We start from the raw sequence: 20,197 nt of genomic DNA on the forward strand, positions 1-20,197 counted from the left end.
CCACTCAGCTAAGTCCCAGCAAAGACACAAGCAGCCAAGGCGGTGCCCAAACGCTTCCAGGCCCCTGAAGAAAGACAATGATGCGACGCAGACCAAGAAGCATGCAATGAAGAACGTGAAGCAGAGCAGCAAGGCAGAAGACTGGCACCCACCTTACTGGCATGCTACACTTGGGTTCAGCCCCAACATGAAAACAGCAGCTGCAGTGTCACCTTTCCCTCATTTTTAGCCTGGTCTCCTGGCCAGGGAAGCAGCTTCCCCTCCGTGGCTTTTGGGAAGGAAATGAGAAAGCTGCAGGACAGACAAATGTGGCCCTTGGGTCCTGCAGTTCAGCAAGCACAGAGGGAATGGGGCAGGCGAATGAACTGGAAGCAGAGGGCAGCAAGGTGGCACAGAGGAGCTGATGGGGGGTGAGGAAGAGTAGATCAGAAGCCTGATCCATAACTACTTACACAGTGCTTGAGGAGAGAGGGAGGAACAAAAACCCACACTACTGCCCTTGTGTCACCTGAAAGGACCAGACCCATCTTCTCTCCCTGGGAGCTCCCCACAGGGCACACAAAGGTCCTGCACTTCTGTCCTCATCTCAGCTAATCCCAGCTGATGAAGGATAAGTGTCCACATCTTACCAGTGATGCCACCTGCCCCTACAGCAGCTAACAGCCCTGCTCTCCCAGGCACAGCCCACATCTTGATGTCTCATGGTCCTGTCAGACAGGACCTCTGCAACGAGTCCACCTGAAAGCTGCAGGGCAGCTATCAACTGTTCCATAGATGAGCAAGAAGTCCTCTTCTGGAGAGAAAGTCTTTGTTTGAAGGCTTCCCAGGATGGCAGCCACACTTCACACTTTCACTTGTTAAACCAGGCAGAGTTGGTTTAGTTCCAGCTTCTCAAGGGTCAGCTTCTGGCCATCTTGCTGTGCAAGAGAGGACAAACCCCAGCACTGGACACCTCCATGCACAGACCAGTGGCTCAATAACCTCTTAAACCAAAGAGAGCTCTTTTCATTTTAAGCTCTGTGCTCCAAGACTCAATCACAGAATCAGTCAGGGTTGGAAGGCACCACAGGAATCATCCAGCTCCTACCCCCTGCCATGGGCAGGGACACATCAGACTGGATCAGGTTGCTCAGAACCTCATCCAGCCTGGCCTTAAAGACCTCCAGGGATGAGGCTTCCACCACCTCCCTGGGCAACCCCTGCCAGGCTCTCACCACCTTCATGCTCATGACCTTCTTCTTAACATCCAGTCTGAATCTACCCATTTCCAGCTTTGTTCCATTCCCTCCAGTCCTATCCCTACCTGGCATCACAAGAAGTCCCTCACCAGCTTTCTTGAGGCCTCCTTAAGATCATCCTAAGGTCCTCGCATGCTGCAATCAAGCCTTATGGAGAGCCAAGCTACCAACTCGTGGGACAGGCAGCCCATTTCCCCAGAGCACAAGAGTTGGGTCTCAAAACCCAAACTCCATCTCATGCTAATTCTCAAGCCCTCACCACAAGAGCAAGTGGCTGCCTGAGGTGCCTCTGCTAATGCTGGGGACGATGCAGGGAATTATGCTGCCTCCTCCCAAAGGCTGCTCCTCTATCTAGGGCAAGAATGAGAAGATCACATTTAATCCTTCCACCAAGTATAAACTGCCTGTCTGAAAACCCTCTGTGCACTACAGCTGAGTCACCCAGAACCTTGCTTTTCTCCTTCAGCTGTGCATCAGCTTGGCTTAGCTTGGAAGAGAGCTCAGAGACCATCTACTCCAACCTCCCTACAGCAGGCAGGGACACCTTCCACTACACCAGACTGCCCAAGACCTCATACAGCCTGGCCTTGAACACCTCCAGGGAGAAGGAATCCTCTTAGTGCAACCTGTTCCAGTCTCACCACCCTCATACTGAACAACTTTCCAAGATCCAGTCTAACCCTGCCCTCCCTCCGCTCCAAACCATTCCCCCTTGTCCTGTCTCTAGCCACCCTCAGGGAAAGTCTCTCTGCAGCCTTCCTGTAGGTTCCTTCCAGGTATGGGAAGGCAGCTCTGAGGTCCCCCTGGAGTCCTCTCTTCTCCAGGCTGGACATCCCCAGCTCCATCAGCCTGTCCTCACAGCAGAGGCTAGGGGTAAAACTCAAGCATTTTGCATGCCAAGGGGGACTCAAGTGTAGCTGGGTTAGACTGCTTCTCATTTCTGGAGAGCAGATTTTCACTGCCCTTCTCTCAGGAGAAGCCTATAAATGCCCAGCTGAGACCTGTTTTGACTGACCAACTTGAGGAGAAAAAAACAATCATATGCAAAAAGAATACATTGAACTGCACAAAGAAAACCCCAAAACACTCCCAGCCTGAGGGAGCAAAGGCAGCCTCTGCTCGACAGAAGGAATTAATGGCTCTGAGTAGTGAATTTTGCTCCACACATTCAGGCACGAGTCAGACATCTGCCCAGATCCACGCAGGGTAGCCCGGGAACACGCTGCTGGAGCGACAGCTCAGCTCAGCTGAGCTGCTCCTTCCACCCAGCCTGTTTCTAAGCAAGACCAGCAAATGGTGCTGCTGCACCTCGCGTGGTGCTACCACCAGCAAATGGAAGGAGAAACTCCCTTCCAAGTGATGGCAGCTGCCCTCTCCGAACCAGCAACGGGGTTGCAATGCCAGGTGTTGAAAAGCATCTTCCCTAAGCCAGCCCTTCCCTTGTGCTACCACAGCAGGCAGGGATGCAGCAAGGACCCCATCCCTCACCCGAAATTAGCTGCTTCTGCTCCTCGTGGGATTAACTGCTCTGAGCAAGGAGGGCAGGTGTAACACACTGCACATCTGGAAACGTCTGGCAAGAAAACTTCATTTTTACACGCCTGTGGAATTATAAAACAAAGACAAACCCAGCTTCTAAAGGGGGAGAGGGGGGAAAGGAAGAGGCAACCCTCAAAAAGGGGTCCGGCCCCACAGCCTGCCCGGCGTCACGTTAGGACAAGAAAGAACAAGCAGCAAGGAAAGAGACCGATGAAATCCACCTGGGGTCAACTTCAGTATATCATGCGGATACCCACGAGGTGCAAGGCATGCCAAGGCACCGCCAGCACCAGCAGTTACGCCAAGCGGCACCAGCCCAAGCCCAAACCCACAGGGTTTGGCAACAGCTGGGCTGCGGTACACCCAGGGTCTGGCAGCGCAGGAACCCACCTCGGGTGCTGTTAACGACAAATACTGGGATCCTTTGGCCGGGCATCTGAAGGATGCAACAAAGCAAGGCAACTCCGGGCACCGTGACCTCAATACCGTTTGCCACCTCGAAACTGCAGCCTGGGCGTGGACAGCTCCGTTCCCTGAGATGCTTTTCGCGCGTGGTTCGCTATGCTCAGTTTGTCTTTTCCTTTTTCCTTCATTACAGCTGCCCCTCGCCTCCCCTCCCTCTCCCCGCGATGCAGAAGATGGCACCGCGCCGGGGCGGGAAGGCGCTGCCCACCCCTCCTGCCGCAGCCCCGCCGGCACGGCCCCCAGCCCCACCTGCCGCTTGGGAACGGGGCAAGAAAAAACAACCCCAGCTGAAAAAGGAGGTGAATAAACAAAACCCAATCCCTCATAATCCCTCTCTCCTTCCCTCGGTCCCTCCGCACCATCCCCCCGCACCTGCAGCCGGGCGGCCGCGCTGCCGCAGGGGCCGCCCCTCGCCCCGCCGCACCGGCACCGGGGCTGACACGCCCCTCCGCAGCGATTTTCTGGGTTGAAATGGTTGGGTTTGGGGTTTTTTCTTGTTGCCTTTTTTCCCCCTCTCTATCCCGTTTCACGTTTTCAACGTGTGGACAGCGAAGAGCGGCGCCGGCACACCAGGGAAAGGAGAGGGGGATCCGGGCGCGCAGCGACCACCCCCCACCCTCCCTCCCTATGCACCTCGCTCCCGGAGGCCGTGGCCCTACCTGCCGCTGCAGGGGAGTCCGCACCGGAGCCGGGCGGCGAGTGACAGCGGCGGCGCAGGCAGGGCGGGCCGGGGGCGGGCGCGCCAGCTCCGGAACCTTCGCCGAGCCGGCGGGGGGGGGGGGGGGGGGGGGGGGGGCACAGCGGCAGCGCGCATGCGCCGGGCGCCTCGTACCCCCCCTCAGGAGCGCGGCCCCCGGGCCGGCTCAGCGCATGCGCACTGCGAGGGAGGGGCCGCCGCCGTCTTTTGTCTGCGGGAAGCGGAGCGCCGGCCCCGCCCGGCAGGGGGCGCTCAGGCACTGCCCCTCGCTGCCCAGCCGCTCCCGGCGCCATTTCGTGCTCGGCGCTGCCCGGGAGCCTGCCGTGCGGCAGCGGCGCCTGCCCAGCCAGTCCCGGCGTGCTGGGACGCATCTCCCCTCCCAGCCCTGGCTCCTGTTTTCATGCAATCGGTTTGCTTGCAAAAGACCTTCAAGATCGTCCCCTCGGGTCCCTGTAACTGCCGCGGCGGGTCGGGACCACTGTCCGTGCGCACTGCACCTCTGCCTCGCTCGAACACCTCCAGGGGATTCAACCACTGCCTTGGGGAGCCCGTTCTAGGCTCCTGCAACCCCTTCAGGGAAGACGCTTCTTCTCAAACCCAGCCTAAACCTCCCCTGCTGCAGCTTGAGGATGTGTCGTGCTGTTACTTGGGAGCAGAGCCCAACCCCACTGGCTCCAGCCTCCTTTCAGCGAGCTGCAGGGCACGAGGAGGTCTCCCCTCGCCCTCCTCCAGGCTGCACGACCCCAATTCTTCAGCTGCTCCTCACCAGACTTCTCCAGACCCTTCACCATCCTCTTTGCCCTTCTGTGGACCTGCTCCCGGGACCTCACGGACACTGCCTGGGGAGCTGGATTCACCCCTCGGGTCCAGCTGTGCCCAGCTGTGCCCAGCGTGCTCAACAAAACACAGGGGCTGTGGCAGGTGCCCTTGCACATGGCACAGGGACCGCACGCAGCACCCGCAGTGTGCGTGGGCCGGTGCCAGAGCACAGCTGGGAGGCTGGGCACCGGGCAACAGGGAGACAGGGAATGGAGCAGGGTCGCTGGGAGCAAACAGGTGATACTGTTAACTTCAGTCTTACTCCCGCAAGAGGAGGAGCAGCCTGCCGCGGGACTGCCACTCGGGTGGCAGCAGGACCAACAGCTTAGCAGGGGAGGTGTGGGAGGATTCATTCTGCCTGGCAGAGTGGTCGGGAGATGCTGCAGGAGCAGCTGGGACACGCTGGCTTGTACCAGAGCAAGCAGCAAGCAGACCCCCCAGCACCCGAGAGTCTTATGGTGAAAGGAAGGCTTGCCTGGCCAAGTCAGCCACTCGGAAGGAAAAGCCCATTGGAATACTTGGCCTCAGTGTCCAAGTCAGAGTGCTCCTGCAGCCCAGAGGGCAGCCAGAGCCTGGGCTGCAGCAGGAGCAGTGTGGGCAGCAGGGAGTGATCCTGCCCCTCTGCTCCCCACTGCTGAGACCTCACCTGGGGCACTGCAGCCAGCTCTGGAGCCCCTGGGACAGGAGAGATCTGCAGGTGCTGGAAGGGGTCCAGAGCAGGGCCACGAGGATGAGCAGAGGGCTGGAGCTGCTCTGCTGGGAGCAGAGGCTGAGGCAGTTGGGGCTGTGCAGTCTGCAGAGGAGAAGGCTCCCAGGGGACCTTCTTGTGGCCATGCAGTGTCTGAAGAGGGCTACAGGAGAGCTGGGGAGGGACTTTTTAAGCTGTCAGGGAGAGATAAGACTGGGGGGGATGGAACAGAGCTGGAAATGGGGAGAGTCAGACTGGATGCGAGGAAGAAGTTCATGAGGATGAGGGTGGTGAGAGCCTGGAAGGGTTTGCCCAGGGAGGTGGTGGAAGCCTCATGCCTGGAGGTGTTTAAGGCCAGGCTGGATGAGGCTCTGGAGAGCCTGATCTGGTGTGAGGTGTCCCTGGGCATGGGAGGGGGTTGGCACTGGATGATCCTTGTGGTCCCTTTCCAACCTTGACTGATTCTGTGAAGAGACCAACAGCTCACCAACTCCCTGACAGCAGCTGCAGTATGCAGCCATCCAGGCTTGGTTTCAGCCACTCTGAGCAAGAGGAAGGAGCCTTCTACACCAGACAGGCAGCTCTGCAGCCATGAGCCACACACCTCCAGCTACATGCACAATGGCAATGGGATTGCACAGCAGGCATGGAGAAACAGTGCTGGGTAGCTTTACTTGGCATTTGGTTCTGCAGATACCTGTGGAAAGGAGTCTCCAGCTGACATATCAATCACTGAGGCATTGGGGAGCATTGGGGTTCCCTTACTACCCAACACAGGACCTGCATCCCAGCCTGAAGCACTGGGAAGTGGGTGGTGAGGACAAAGAAACAAGCTGCATTCCCAAAAGATTCCTCTTCAGCTGGCCTGTCTCATTTGGAGGAGCAGTGAGATGCTCTGGCTCTGTCTGGGAGCACTGTGGGCACAGTGGAGAGCCCTCGGTGGACTTCCTGCCCTGCTTAGCATCCCTGGCACTTGGATTCAGTGGAGAAATTGCAGGAGGATCTCCTGTCAGACAGGACCAGGGTCCAGCTGCACCTCAGAAACCTGGAGGTGTAAATCAAGGGCAAATGCCTAGTCCAAGGACAGGCTTCTGGCAGAGGTTGAGACAGAGAAGGCTCAAGAGGGATCAAGAGAGACAGACGTGAATCTGCACCATCAGAGGGTGTTAAAGGCAGATAGGGTCGGGAATGGCCCATCTCAGCGTGGAATAAAGGTCTCCAAGTGTCTCGTAGCCAGCCCTGGGGAGAGTCAAAGCCCTTCTCTTACTCCAGAAGTACTAAGCACAGCCACATGAGGGGAGGCAAGCTGGATTCATGAATATGCAGCAGCATGAAGCAGGGCTTTCTCGGGTCAGCAGGAACAGGCAGGGCAGCTAGAACCAGACGGGTGGTGCTTTTCTGCCCTCTCCTTTAGTCAGGAAATCCCCCCTGTGAATTACCTGGAGTCTTCCCCAGCACAGACATCTCCCCAGACACCCAACAGCACTGCTTTGGGCATTGTGAAGTAGCTGCTGCAGCGCTGCAAGGAGATCCATCCCGGGGAGGCAGCAGGGAACCAGCTGCATTTCAGCTCAGGGTGCAAGCAGCCAGAGGCCAGCTCTGGATCAGCAGCGATTCCTGCAGGCAGTCCCGGTGCAGCAGGAACACCAGACTGGATCTGCATCAGCTCAGCGCCCTCTAACACAGCTCTATCTAAAGACAGGCTGAGGCAGTTGGGGCTGTGCACTCTGGAGAGGAGAAGGCTCCCAGGGGGCCTTCTTGTGGCCTTCCAGTATCTGAAGGGGGCTACAAGAGCTGGGGAGGGACTTTTAGGGTGGTGGGTAGTGACAGGACTGGGGGGGTGGAACAAAGCTGGAAATGGGTCGATTCAGGCTGGATGTTAGGAAGTTCTTCAGCATGAGGGCGGTGAGACACTGGCACAGGTTGCCCAGGGAGGTGGTGGAAGCCTCATCCCCGAAAGTTCTCAAGGCTGGGTTGGATATGGCTCTGAGCAAATTGATGTGGTGTGAGGTATCCCTGCCCATGGCAGGGGGGTTGGAGCTGGATGATCCTTGGGGTACCTTTGAGCCCTGACAATTCTCTGATTCTATGACAGAACCAAAAGAGGTTCCCCATCCTCCACAAAGCACTCAGGGGGGCTTCCTGAAGCCATCTCCGAGCTCAGCTTTGGCTGCCTGAGTTCTCAGCTCACCAGGAGTCCCTTTGGGATCCAAGAAACCACAGACTGGGGATACATCATTAGGCAGTCACAGATGATGTTCAGACAGTGCCACTCTACACACTCTGGCCCTTTAGCAGGTCTCTTGGCAAAGACTGGGCAAGAATTAACTAGACCAGAGTGCTGCCAGACGCAAGTGGAACAGCAGTGCTTCTCCACAGTCATCCTGCAGTCACCTTCCTGTCCTGGCCCAGGGCACAGCACTTGAAAACAAGATCCTCAGACTCATCAACAGTCCTAAAGGTACAGTGGGCAGAGGCCCAGCATCCTGCTGTGTAATTCTGTGCTCAGAGAAGCAGCAGCACATGGATCTCCTGGGGAAACAGGATTACTGCCGAGAAATAATCAAGCAACATCCAGCTTTTCCTCTTCAGCACCCTGCAGGGCCAGGAACATGGGCTGAGTGTCCGTGCCAAGCATGGGAGAAGGCTCCCCCCACCTGGGAGAAGGCTTCCTTCCCGTTCAGGTGCCTCCACTCCCCAGCTGGCCACGGATTCATCCCTTTGACACAGAGCCCTGCTCTGCAGCAGGACGCTCATTTTGGAGCACACCTCAGCTCCTCCTCTGCTCCCTGCAGACACTCCTTCACACCAGATGGATGCAGAGAGCTGCTGCAGCAGCACTGAGATGTTACAGGAGCTGCTGGGGGCTGCTGCTGCAGCACTGAGATGTTACAGGAGCTGCCGGAGCAGCCCAAGTCCCGCGGCGGAGCTGAGCACGCCAAGCCCCGAGCAGAATGAGCTCACAGTAATCTTGTGCTGGCCCAGAGGAGCTGCAGAGGAACACTGTAGGCACATTCCTCACCTGCAGACACAGCAGGCTGACAGCTGATGCAAACTTTAATTACTGCACAGAGCTCTTCTGCCCACCTCATGTTCACAAGATGGGTTTGGTTACAGGATAAAAGACTGTGGACTTAGTACACCATTCCAGCCTGATCCAGGCTCCTTCTCCTCCCTGTTCCTTCAGCCCACAATGCTGCTAGGTACAGACAAGACACTCTTTGGTAGCACTGAGTTATAAAGGAAGCTTCCATGCCTGTTTCCTCATCCATGAACAGGGCTCTTGGTCCCCACAGCTGAGTTTTGTAACCTGTTCCACACCATATCAAGGTGTTCTCAGGTGCCACAGAAGGTAGGACATGATTGCTCAGATCTCACCTGCTCTGGGAAGTGACCTGCAGCACCTCGTTGGGAATTCTGGGCTGCAGTGGGTTTAAGTCTAATGTCCCCCCAGGGCCTCATCTGTCCACAAGCTGCTTCATTTCAGTCACTTAACTCAGATTAAGGGTGGCTTTGGCAAACCCATAGTGGCCATCCCTGGAATAACCACCCCCGTCCTGCACTAGCTTAGTTCCATTACAGCTCAGATCCCTTCCGCAACCTGGCCCTTCAGGTTCACCTGGGCCAATAGACCTCCAGCTAGGGAGCCAGGACTGATCGTTCTGATCCGTCCCAGGTGCCGGTGCAGGCTGGCAGCCCCGGGGCTGACCCCGGCGCAGTAAGGAAGGCCCAGGCAGACGCAGCTCCCGGGCTTGCTTCCCCGGGCACGGCCGCAGCCCCAGCAGCAGCCAGCAGCGTGCCGGGAGCAAGCAGGCTCCGAGGCCCCGGGCTGGGTGTTACTCAAGCGGTTTCCCAGCCGTGCTTCTGCTCTCTCGGTCACAGCAGGCATTGCCCAGACCAGAACACGGCTCCTGCAGATCTTCCCCCGCAGCTCTGCCTGCGTGGAAATTCGCAGCTCCGGAGGGGATGGATTAGAGCCCAGCCGGTCCCGTTCGTTCCAAGCTGAAACCCAATCGCTCATATCTGCAGCTCCGACTCGGTTCTCCCCGACTGAAGTCGCACTTGAATTTCACCGGCACCGGCAATGGGCGCAGGGTCCACCCCTCAGGCCCCTGCCGAGCCCAGCGGGGCTGTCGAGATGCGAACCGGGCACCAGCGCCCGCGGGGGCCAGGGCGGGCAGGGAGCGGGGCTGTGGCTCAGCACCGAGAGCCAGAGAGGTCCTCTCGGCAGCACTCAGCAGGCGAAAGCAGTTCACCACTTTCCTCCGGTCACCTCAGCACAGCAGAGCGCTGGCGGATTCGGACTCGGGCACCTGGGGCCCCTTTGCAAGTAAAAGCTTATCCCCTTCTCCCCCCGCAGCTGAGGCGGAGCCCAGCGGCTACAAAAGGAGATGCAGACCCCTGAGGACGTCTTTTTCTTAATTAATCATTACTCCATTTCTAAACTGCCTGCTTCAAGAGGCTTTCCAGACCACTTAAAGCCTGTGTCTAAGAGGCAGAGCTGACTCATCAGGAAGTTACAGGATGCGTTCACTTACGAGAGCCTGTGGGAATTCAGAGGTTCCTGGCCCCAATTCGCAAAGCCAAGACTCCCCTGGCCTTGGCATCCTGGAAGGGCCACGAGTGCTGGCAGAGGCTCCAGGACCCATTTGTGTCTGCACCAAGCCCCAGCAGCTCCTCTCCCTCTCGGGTAAACAGCCCGCGGCTGACAAACTTCAGAGACACCAGCAGCCAGAAGGGACTTTCCCCCGGAGGACAGCAGCCACCGCAGCTCTGGGAACATGGCCCGGGGATGGAACAGGCTGCTCGCCAAATACCGCTGCGTTGAAGCCCCAAGCTGCTGCTGCTTGCTTGCCGCGGGCAGAGCCTGCTGGTGGCCATCTGGGGGCTGCCTGCCCTTGAGTCTTTCCTCTTCTGGCCACAGGATGGCGCTCGGACGGGAGCAGAGCGGGGCGCAGGCACCTGCACCGGCACAGCCTCTGCGCCTTGAGCTTGAGCCAGGGCGAGTCCAGCCCTGCTCTGCCAGGAGGTAGAAGATTGCATCATGCAGTGCCACGAAGAACAGGTTTGGCAGCAAAGTCATCGCACACAGAGTCTCCAGGAGCCCGCGGGGTTAGCAGGAGGACACACCAGCTGCAGCACCGCTGTGGTCTTCTCCCACTCGTTCTGCCCCGCGTACCCAGCCAGCCACTTGTTACCTTACCGGGGCTCTACAGTGCCAGGCCAGAGCCTGTGCTCCGTGGTAGCCTCCACCCAGCTTTCAGAGGGGCTCTGAGAGCCATCTGCTGTTATGGGCTCTCATTACAGCATCAGGCAGCACCTTCACCAGCAGCGAGGTCGCCCCTCAGCGCCGCTCTGCTGCCCTCCCACCAGCACATCACCAAGCAAGCTTAAAGCATCTTCCCTAGCTTGAAACACCACCAGAAGTAAGACCACCACAGAGGGCTCACTTCTTTGTACAAAGGACTTCCAGCACATGACAAGGAACAATCTTGAGCACCTGCATGGAGCAGAGAGAGGATTTTAAGCCTCCCAGCCAAGGCAAGTCCCTAAGTGAAGCCACAACTCTTAGAGGGCCAGATGGAACTACCTGCAACTGTTGTCAGAGACGTGAGCCACCGACAGACACCACAGCAGCCCACTGAAGGGCTGCAGCTTTCTGTGTAGCTGCACAGTTTTGCATCTTCTGAGAGCAGAGGAGGGACTTAAAAGCCTTCTCCTCACACTTCTTCATGAGTAAAGCCCCTCTTAGGCAGAAGGGATGGCAAAGCAGAGGACAACCTGTAGCCTTCTAGTAGAAGAGATTTTCCAGCTACCACATAGCAAAGATCCTTAAAAGCTGTTCCCAGCCCATATTTTCTTTCTTTGGTCTCTTGACTACCAAAACAACTCTCCCACAGCCCAGCTCCTGGGGGAGCAGTACTATGTATAGGCTATGTTGCCTCCTCCTCAGCTTGGTTTGGGTTAAAAGGCCCCAGCTGGCACCCACCTCCTCCCCCTGAACCATAGAAAGGGGAGGGGGGTAGGAGTAGGCTCTTGGTGCTTCCCTTTCCCTGCAGCAGCCCTGGAGGGGCTGGTTCCTCCCTGCCAGTCCTGGCGGGATCAGGCTGTAGCAGCAACTTGCTGCATCCTAGCTGTGGCTGCTGTATGTGCAGAAGCTGCCTCATGTCGCAGGGTGAAGTTTGTGCTGCACCAGGCAAACACCCAAAGCCTCCTCTGCTGGCTGCAGCACCCAGGGGACCATCTGCTCTGCTCTTCAGTGCTGGACAAACGTCCACCCCTTTTCCTGAGCAGCAGTGGAGATGGAGTGAGGGAGCACAAAAGGGAGGGCTTAGATGTACTTCTGAACTTGGCTCTGGTGAGCCTTAGGCATCAGGTTCAGTTTGGGGTACTTGCTCCAAGGACACTGAGGTGCTGGAGCAGCAGGTCCAGAGAAGAGCAACGAAGCTGGTGAAGGGTGTTGAGAACAGGTATGATGAGGAGCAGCTGAGGGAGCAGGGGGTGTGCAGCCTGGAGGAAGAGGAGGCTGAGGGGAGACCTCATTGCTCTCTACAGCTCCCTGAGAGGAGGCTGGAGCCAGGTAGGAGTTGGTCTCTTCCAAGTAGCAAGACAAGAGGAAACATCCTCAAGTTGCCCCAGGGGAGGTTTAGTCGGACGTGAGGAACAAATTTTTCCCCCAAAGGGTTGTCAAGCCCTGGCCCAGGCTGCCCAAGGCAGTGGCAAGAGTGCTCTGGAGGGGTCTCAGAGCCATGGAGATGTGGTGCTGAGGGCTGTGGTTTAGTGGTAGACTAAGGGTGGGCTCCACACCTGAAAGGTCTCTTCCAACCAACAGGATGCTGTGGTTCCATGGCTGTTGACCATGTGCCTGCTGTGCCAGGGCCAGCTGGCAGGAGCTGTCAGGCTCTGCCCCTCGTTAGCAGTGGAGCAGTGTGGGCCTTGGCTGGGTGCCCCAGAAAGCAGCACAGAAGAGGGCAGCTCTGCACACCTGGCACCAAACCAGTCCCACGTCCCAACTTGCCTTGGCACAACCAGCGTGCAAACCCTTGTGGTCCTGGAATGGAGAATGTGCCAGCCCTAAGGCTTCCAGCACAGCGGATGTGCAAGGTGCCCCTCTGCCAGTATGGTGTGTGTGCCAGCCTCACCGCTCTCCCTGCAGTGTGTGTGCCAACCTCACTGCTCTCCCTGCAGTGCCAGCCTCTCCGCTCTCCCTGCAGTGTGTGTGCCAGCCTCACCGCTCTCCCTGCAGTGTGTGCCAACCTCACTGCTCTCTCTGCAGTGTGTGTGCCAGCCTCACCGCTCTCCCTGCAGTGTGTGTGCCAGCCTCACCACTCTCCCTGCAGTGTGTGCCAACCTCACTGCTCTCTCTGCAGTGTGTGTGCCAGCCTCACCGCTCTCCCTGCAGTGTGTGTGCCAGCCTCACCGCTCTCCCTGCAGTGTGTGTGCCAACCTCACTGCTCTCTCTGCAGTGTGTGTGCCAGCCTCACCACTCTCCCTGCAGTGCCAGCCTCACCGCTCTCCCTGCAGTGTGTGTGCCAACCTCACTGCTCTCTCTGCAGTGTGTGCCAGCCTCACCGCTCTCCCTGCAGTGCCAGCCTCACCGCTCTCCCTGCAGTGTGTGCCAACCTCACTGCTCTCTCTGCAGTGTGTGTGCCAGCCTCACCGCTCTCCCTGCAGTGCCAACCTCACTGCTCTCTCTGCAGTGTGTGTGCCAGCCTCACCGCGCTCCCTGCAGTGTGTGTGCCAGCCTCAGCGCGCTCCCTGCAGTGTGTGCCAGCCTCAGCGCTCCCTGCAGTGTGTGCCAGGCTCAGCGCTCCCTGCAGTGTGTGCCAGCCTCACCGCGCTCCCTGCAGTGTGTGCCAGGCTCAGCGCTCCCTGCAGTGTGTGCCAGGCTCAGCGCTCCCCGCAGTGTGTGCCAGGCTCAGCGCTCCCCGCAGTGTGTGCCAGGCTCGGCGCTCCCTGCAGTGTGTGCCAGGTTCAGCGCTCCCTGCAGTGTGTGCCAGGCTCAGCGCTCCCTGCAGTGTGTGCCAGGCTCAGCGCTCCCTGCAGTGTGTGCCAGGCTCAGCGCTCCCTGCAGTGTGTGCCAGGCTCAGCGCTCTCCCTGCAGTTTCAGCCTCACCGCCGGGCCAGCAGGGGGCGCCGTGGCGCACGGGGCCGAGAGGCGCAGGCGCGTGCCGCCGCGCGGCGTGGGGCGGGGTGGAAGTGGCGCGCGGGCCGGCGCGCGGCGGTGGGGCTCGAGACGTCCATGGGACCCCTTAAAGGCGCCGCCTCCTGCCCCCGTCCCGGTGCCGGCGGAGGGAAGCGCCGCGGGTGGCTGGAATGAGCAGGTGGGGAGGGGGACCCCCGGTGACCTCCCCGCCCCCCTGACCTTCCTACTGACCCGGCAGCCACTGCCTTAGTTTCCTCCGGTGGTGGGGGTCGTACGGTGTTCCGGGGAGGGGAGAGGAGGCTGCGGGGTCCCCCCCGGGCTCCCGGCCGCTCTGGGGGTGGGACGGAAGCCCCAGGGCGCGGAGTGCGAGGCCTGGGGGTGGGTCAGGGCGGGGGGCGCTGCAGACCCTGGGGGTGGTGCGGCGCCTGGGGAGGGAGGGTCGTGTGCTTGAGGGTGATACAGACCGCACTGGAGGGGGTTAGGTCCTTGGGGGGATCAGCAAGCCCCAGTGGGGGGGCTACAGCCCCGGTCTGGGGCCATGAGATACAGACCTTGAGGGGAGTTGCACAGGAGCGGTCCAGAGCTTGAGGGGGGCTGTAAACCCACGTGGAGGGGGCGCAGCCCTGGGGCGGGGACTGCGAGGCTTGAGGGAGTTGGGTGCAAACCTCGGAGAGCGGCTGCAGACCCCCGGCATGGTTGCAAGCTCCGACTCGGGGGTGGGGGTGGCCAGGCCGGGTGCCTGTGTGCCCGGGGGCACGCCGGGTGCGTGGTTTTGCCCCCATAAACCCTCGGAGCGTGGGGGAGTGAGCTGTGGCCGACCCCTCCCGGGAGCCCTGATCGCTCTCTCCGCCTGTCCGGGCAAGTGCCCAGGTCCTGCCCCGGGCGGGGCTGTGCCCTGGCAGGATGAGGCCCCCGGGGCTGCTGGGGCCCTTCCAGGGACGCCGGGGGCAGAGTTGGGTGGAAAATGTCGCTCGGCAGCCCCAGGCTGGCACAGCCCAGGCGTTAGGAAGCAGAGGAGGGGTCGTCTGAAGGATTTCCTTTAATGTTCCTCCAGGGACATCCAGCTGGGCCCCTCCGGCGCGGGGGGAGGGCAGCTGAGCGCCTTCTGTCCCTTGGAATGCCTTCCCTTTATCACCTTAACACCTATTTGCTTGCTCCCAGCGTCCCAGCTCTGTACCCGGCAGACCCCCAGTTCTGCAGACCTGGCCCGGGGGGTGTCGATCGTGGCTTTTGGGGGCTTCTTTCTTGGATGGAAAAAGGAGCAGCCCTCGGCTGGGCCGGGAGCTGTGCCACAGCTGGGCAGCCCTCGCCGGGAGCCGGGGTGCTGCACTCCGCGGGGAGGGGGCCCTGTTGTAGCATGCACAAATACCAGGCTCGGTTTAAGCCGTTCAGGTGTTGCAGTGCAGGGAAGGAAAGATTCCCCCCTCTTGCATAAGACTTTGTCTGGAGGGAAAGATCCAGCACTGGGCTGAGTGCCCTGCCTGTGGCACGGTTTGGCACCGGTTACATAGTCCACGGGGAGCATGCCAGGGCTCTGTGCTGTCTCAGCACCGTCCTGTGGCAGGTACAGTGGGACCAGTGCCCACTCCACGACCAGCACCCAGCTCTCCCTGGGTGGGGCTGGTGTGCGCAGCTCCGGAATGGACCCATCCCTGCTCGCAGCCTTGGGCACTGAAGGAGCCCGGAGCCTGTAACCGGGAGGTTTGGAGCTGCTCTGACCTTGTGAGCTGCTGACTCAGGTGCCGAAGGGATTGTTTTTTTTCTGCATTCCCTGGCTTTGGGAGAAAAATGAATCCGCGGGTTCTGGAAGCCTGGAGCCCTCCTGCCACGGCCACGGGCAGCACGGCCAGGACCGTCCGCGGGCTGCGGCGAGGGCGAGCAGCTGATGCCGAGGCTGCTCTCCGGCTCCCTAGGCCGTGTCCCCCTCCCGCAGGAAGGGTGCGATGGCTCCGGCTACCCGAGGGCAGAGGGGCCGCAGCCTTGCCGAGCCTCGGCGGGGGCAGCAGAAGGGCAGGGGGAGGCTGCCAGGAGGTTTTGTCCCTGCAGCCCCTCTGTAAGGTGCCGGTCTGCAGGCTTGCACGGGGGGGTGCCCCCCGGCGCTGCCCCTCCGCGGCTCTGCTGCCATCCCGGGGGCGGTCCCTCAGCTCGGCTGCTCTTTGGACTTTGCTGCTTCCTGTCTCTGATTTTCCCGAGTGCTGGCAGGGAACAGTCTTCCCTCCCCGAGGACGCTGGTGGCTGGCTGGGACGGTCCCCACCTCTGCAGCGAGGCTGGGCCAGCAGCCAGCAGTGCGCCCTGGGGGGTGTTATCGGGGCCGTGCTGGCCCCAGAAGCTATGGCTGTGCCCCCTCCCAAGGGGCAGCAAGATTACAGGGGCTGCCGCGCCTGCCCTGTGCTACGCGATAGCACTGCCAGCAGTGGGACGCTTGTCCCTGCACCCATGGAGTAAGGATGCTGGGAGGGCATCGCTCATCCCCGGGCAGGGACCCTCCCCCCAGCCTCCAGCGTCCCCCTGCTGTGTGTCGCAGGGAGCCAGCGCCATGGCTGAGAAGACGTCGCCGAGCCCCGGCGTGGCCATCACGCCCCTGCAGCAGATGCTGGCCTCGGGGACTGGAGCCATCCTCACCTCCCTCTTCGGTGAGCAGCCGGGGGCAGCGGGTGGGCACCATGCTCTGGGGCTGGCACGGCGCAAGGTGGCTAAGGGGCGGTGTCGTTGCAGTGACGCCGCTGGACGTGGTGAAGATCCGGCTGCAGGCGCAGAGGACTCCCTTCTCCAAAGGTAGCCAGGGTGGGGGACTCCAGCCAGCACCCCCGCCCCTGTTAGCCACCGAGGAGCCCACAGGGGTGGCCCAGTTGCCAGAGTGGGTGGCTGTGATTTCCCAGCTCCCGAGCGGGGGCCATCGGAGGTGGCAGAGTACCATGGGCCCCTCATCCCCTCGGGCTCGGGGGCCCCTGCCAGGGGAGCCAGACTGGTGCTTGGCTCCGTCCTTCCCACTCCACAGCCCTGTGCCAATGCCCAGCAGCCCTCTGCCTGCTGGGGAGTGGGGTGGAAAGGCTTAGCCTGCTTCATGTGCTCACTCCCACTGCCTTTATGCCTGCCTCCACGATGCTCCCCACAGCTTCCTTTGGGCAGGACAGACCCCGTGGGTTCCATCCTCCCACCCCCCATATGCCTCACTGCCCCTAGGGCTGGGGGCTGGCGCTGGTCCCAGCAGACTGCTTTGGTCACAGTAGGGAAGTGGCTGTGCAGGCATCCAGACCCTTCACCCATGTTCTCCAAGTGTCTGCCTTGGAGCTGCAACACGCACGTGCCCCAGCCTGGGGTGGTGGCATGTGCCCATGTCAGCACTCAGCATGTCTCCATTGTGTGTTTCAGCGTTGCCAGCTCAGTCTGTGCCCAGGGGTGCTCAGCAGGCCAGATGTGAGTAATGCCCAGGACCTGTGGGCAGCTCCTGCCACTGGCGGCTTTGCTTTGCCAAGCCCTGGCCCCAGTTCGCTTCCCTGCTGGTGGTGGCTCAGGCTTGTGGGCTGAGAGGACATCACTGTCTGGTGTGGGGACTGGGACTGTCTCCTGCAGCCCTGCTTCGGGGCCTGGCGGGCTGTGGCTCCCCTGTCCTGTCACTATGCTGTTGCTACATCAAAGTCCCCTTGTATCTCTTCTGCCTCGCTCTACACTGCCTGGCCTGAGAGTGCAGCACGGGGGCCATGCTGGCTCCTCTAATGGGTCCCCATTGTGCCAGGGCAGCAGAGCTGATGGCAAGCAAGTCAGGAACTGGCTCCTGCTGTGCTGCTGTCCCTGCAGTGAGGCTGGGTGCCCCCTAAGGCATGGTTCTGGCCACAGCTGGACCCTTGCTGGAGAGTTTTCCTTCTGACCTCAGTCTGGGGCTTTTCCCCACCAGGCTTGGGCACTGGGGATTTGGGGATCAAATAGGCTGGGGCACAGGGCAGAAGGGGAAAGTCTCCTGTTTAATGGTGATGCTGTTGCCCCCCACCCAGGGAAGTGCTTCCTCTACTGCAATGGGCTCATGGACCACCTGTACGTCTGCCAGAATGGCAACAGCTGCACCGCCTGGTACAAGGCCCCCACCCGCTTCACCGGCACACTGGTAGGGGCCTCTCTGTCCTGGGTGGGGGTCAGGGTGCTAGCTGCAGGGGGTGTTTTCCTGTCTTGCCCCTCTGCCCCCTCTGCCTGGTCTGTGCTCTCTCCCCAGGATGCCTTTGTGAAGATCACACGCCACGAGGGCATCAGGTCTCTCTGGAGCGGCCTGCCCCCCACCCTGTGAGTTTGGACTATGCCTGGGGGTGCATCTGGGTGCTAACGCCTGCCTGGGCACATGGGCATCCTCCCCAAGCCTCCTGCCAGCCCCTGGGGAGGGCACACGTGCCCCTCACAGCTGCCCTCCTCCACAGGGTCATGGCTGTGCCAGCCACTGCCATTTATTTCACTGCCTACGACCAGCTCCGAGACTATCTGCGTGCTCAGACAGGGGGCCGCGGGCACTGCATCCCCTTGCTGGCTGGTGCCCTCGCCAGGAGTGAGTACCCCTCCTCCCCGGTGGCCCCCTTGTGCCAGTCCTGCGTCCTCACAGCTGTTGGAGCCCAGGCTGGGTGCTCGACTGTCCCGGCACGGTGCTGCAATGGCTCGGTGCCAGCTGATGGGCGCTGTCCCCTCCCTTGCAGTGGTGACGGTGACGGTGATCAGCCCCTTGGAGCTCATCCGCACCAAGATGCAGTCTCGGCAGCTCAGCTACCGGGAGCTGGGCGCCTGCATCCAGTCGGCGGTGGCCCAGGACGGGTGGCTGTCTCTCTGGAGGGGCTGGGGGCCCACCGTGCTGCGGGACGTCCCCTTCTCGGGTACGGCTGCGGGGTGACTGGCAGCACTGGGAGGCGGGAGCCGAGGTGGGCAGGGAGGTTGGCATGTCCAGGGTGCCGCCTCGCCCGGCGCCTCCTCACACGGCCCCGGCGGCTTTGTCTCCTCCCAGCTCTCTACTGGTTCAACTACGAGCTGGTGAAGGAGTGGCTCTGCGGCAAGGCCCGGCTGGACGAGGCCACCTTCACCATCACCTTCACGTCCGGGGCCATCTCTGGGACGGTGAGCTTGGAGCGCTGTGGCTTGCTCTGCAGCGAGCAGGGGCAAATGGTCCCCGTGGGCTGCAAGGGATGGGGCTCAGTGGCACTGGGAGATGATGGCAGAGCTCGAAATAGGCTGAGGCAGCACTGGGAGGTCATGGCAGCGCTGGGCCAACATCAAGAGGTGTTGGCAGGGGCAGCGCTGGCAGGGGCAGTGCGGTCCCCTCAGCACCCAGCTGCTGTCCCGGCAGGTGGCCGCGGTGCTGACGCTGCCGTTCGACGTGGTGAAGACCCAGCGGCAGATCGAGCTGGGAGACAGGGAAGTGCACCCAGGTGAGGGGGTGGCTCTGAGCGGGTACCTCAGGGGCACTCTGGTGGCACGTGGACGCCCGTGGATCCTCACCCACTCCCCTCTCCCCACAGTCAAGTCCCTCAAGCCTTCCTCAACTTGGCTGCTGCTGCGCCGGATCCGGGCCGAGTCTGGTGCCCGGGGGCTGTTTGCAGGTAAGGATTTGCCCGCAGCCCCCCGGGGCTTTACTGCTCTCACCGAGGGACTGTAATGAGGTTGTCCTTGCAGGCTTCCTGCCGCGTGTCATTAAGGTGGCACCTGCCTGTGCCATCATGATCAGCACCTACGAGTTTGGTAAGACCTTCTTTCAGAAGCTGAACCAGGAGCAGCGGCTGCCAGGCTTGTGAGCCAGGCGTGGGCTAAATGTGGCCAGTGCCCTGAGAGCCAAGTGCCAATCCATTCCCCCCGCCCTGGGAGCAGCAACTCGCACTCGGCTGTGCAAAGACCAAGTGCCTTTGTCCTCTGCACTGGGCGGTATCTGTGCCTGCTGCCATGATAGTGGGGGGGTGTGGAGTGCCCCCGTGCCCATCCCTTCAGGCTGGACAGCTGCTGCTGCTGGATTCATGGGTGCCCAGGAGACTCAAGGGAGCAGGAGATGGGAGCTGGGGCTCCACTGAGGACCAAACTCTCATGGGGGGCCTTCTTCATGTACCTGCCTGGGCCCCCAAGTTCTGCTCCAGCTAAGGCTCTGCACCTCCTCACCATCAGTCACAGCATCCCCTTGCCCACCCTGGAGGGCATGGGGACAGGTCAGGACCTTCTACCCTCTGCACCTCTCCTCCCACTGGGGGTGTCTCTGTCCCCTGCCAGACCCTGAGCTTGGACCGTGCTTGGGGACAGACTTTGTTGCTGCTCTCAGAGGAAGAGGCTGGCAGGAATTCTGGCAACCTCTGTCCATGCCCTTTACCACGAGGCTCTGCCCCAGCCTGCCCTGGGCCTCCCAGGGGAAGTTCTTTTCTTAAATAAAGGAATTATTTGTCTCTTAGGACAAGGACTCCCTTCCCTGCGGGGCTGTGGAAGCTGCTCCCACAGGTGACAGCAGTGTCCCTAATGCATGGGCATGATGCTGCCATCCACCAGGTCCCTGCTGTGCTTTTACTGGGGGGAAGGCGACCCCAGCACATCCCTGCTCCCCCCGCAGCAGCTCCCCCCTGATGATGGTGTCTGCTCTGTCCCAAAGATGTTATGC

General features: G+C 60.7%; 2 protein-coding genes across 18 annotated transcripts in view; one reads left to right on the forward strand and one right to left on the reverse strand.

Annotated features, from left to right (window-relative positions):
* MAPT (microtubule associated protein tau) overlaps nt 1-4,003 on the reverse strand; it is a 61,277-nt gene extending 57,274 nt beyond the window's left edge. For 15 of the 16 annotated variants that reach the window (XM_064174629.1, XM_064174622.1, XM_064174634.1 and 12 more), the window contains exon 1: nt 3,902-4,003. The gene's annotated coding sequence lies outside the window, so the exon portion shown is untranslated. Of the gene's footprint in view, nt 1-3,167; nt 3,369-3,901 lie in introns of those variants that run through there. The other variant, XM_064174619.1, reaches the window with a different exon arrangement.
* A 9,603-nt stretch (nt 4,004-13,606) lies between these two features.
* On the forward strand, nt 13,607-19,993 carry SLC25A39 (solute carrier family 25 member 39). 2 transcript variants are annotated; one of them, XM_064174015.1, is made up of 12 exons: nt 13,607-13,770; nt 16,118-16,226; nt 16,309-16,368; nt 16,966-17,010; nt 17,586-17,695; nt 17,801-17,868; nt 18,000-18,124; nt 18,270-18,443; nt 18,572-18,681; nt 18,911-18,992; nt 19,083-19,163; nt 19,237-19,993. In XM_064174015.1, exons 2-12 carry the CDS (start codon nt 16,130-16,132, stop codon nt 19,353-19,355), a joined length of 1,071 nt encoding a protein of 356 aa, XP_064030085.1. In that variant the 5' UTR covers nt 13,607-13,770; nt 16,118-16,129; the 3' UTR covers nt 19,356-19,993. The 2 variants fall into 2 exon arrangements, with proteins under 2 accessions (XP_064030085.1, XP_064030086.1); XM_064174016.1 differs by lacking the exon at nt 16,966-17,010 and having other exon boundaries at nt 13,608-13,770.
* The last annotated feature ends 204 nt before the right edge of the window (nt 19,994-20,197 follow it).

Source organism: Pogoniulus pusillus, chromosome 40, assembly GCF_015220805.1.
Source record: "Pogoniulus pusillus isolate bPogPus1 chromosome 40, bPogPus1.pri, whole genome shotgun sequence".
Lineage (NCBI taxonomy): Eukaryota > Metazoa > Chordata > Aves > Piciformes > Lybiidae > Pogoniulus > Pogoniulus pusillus.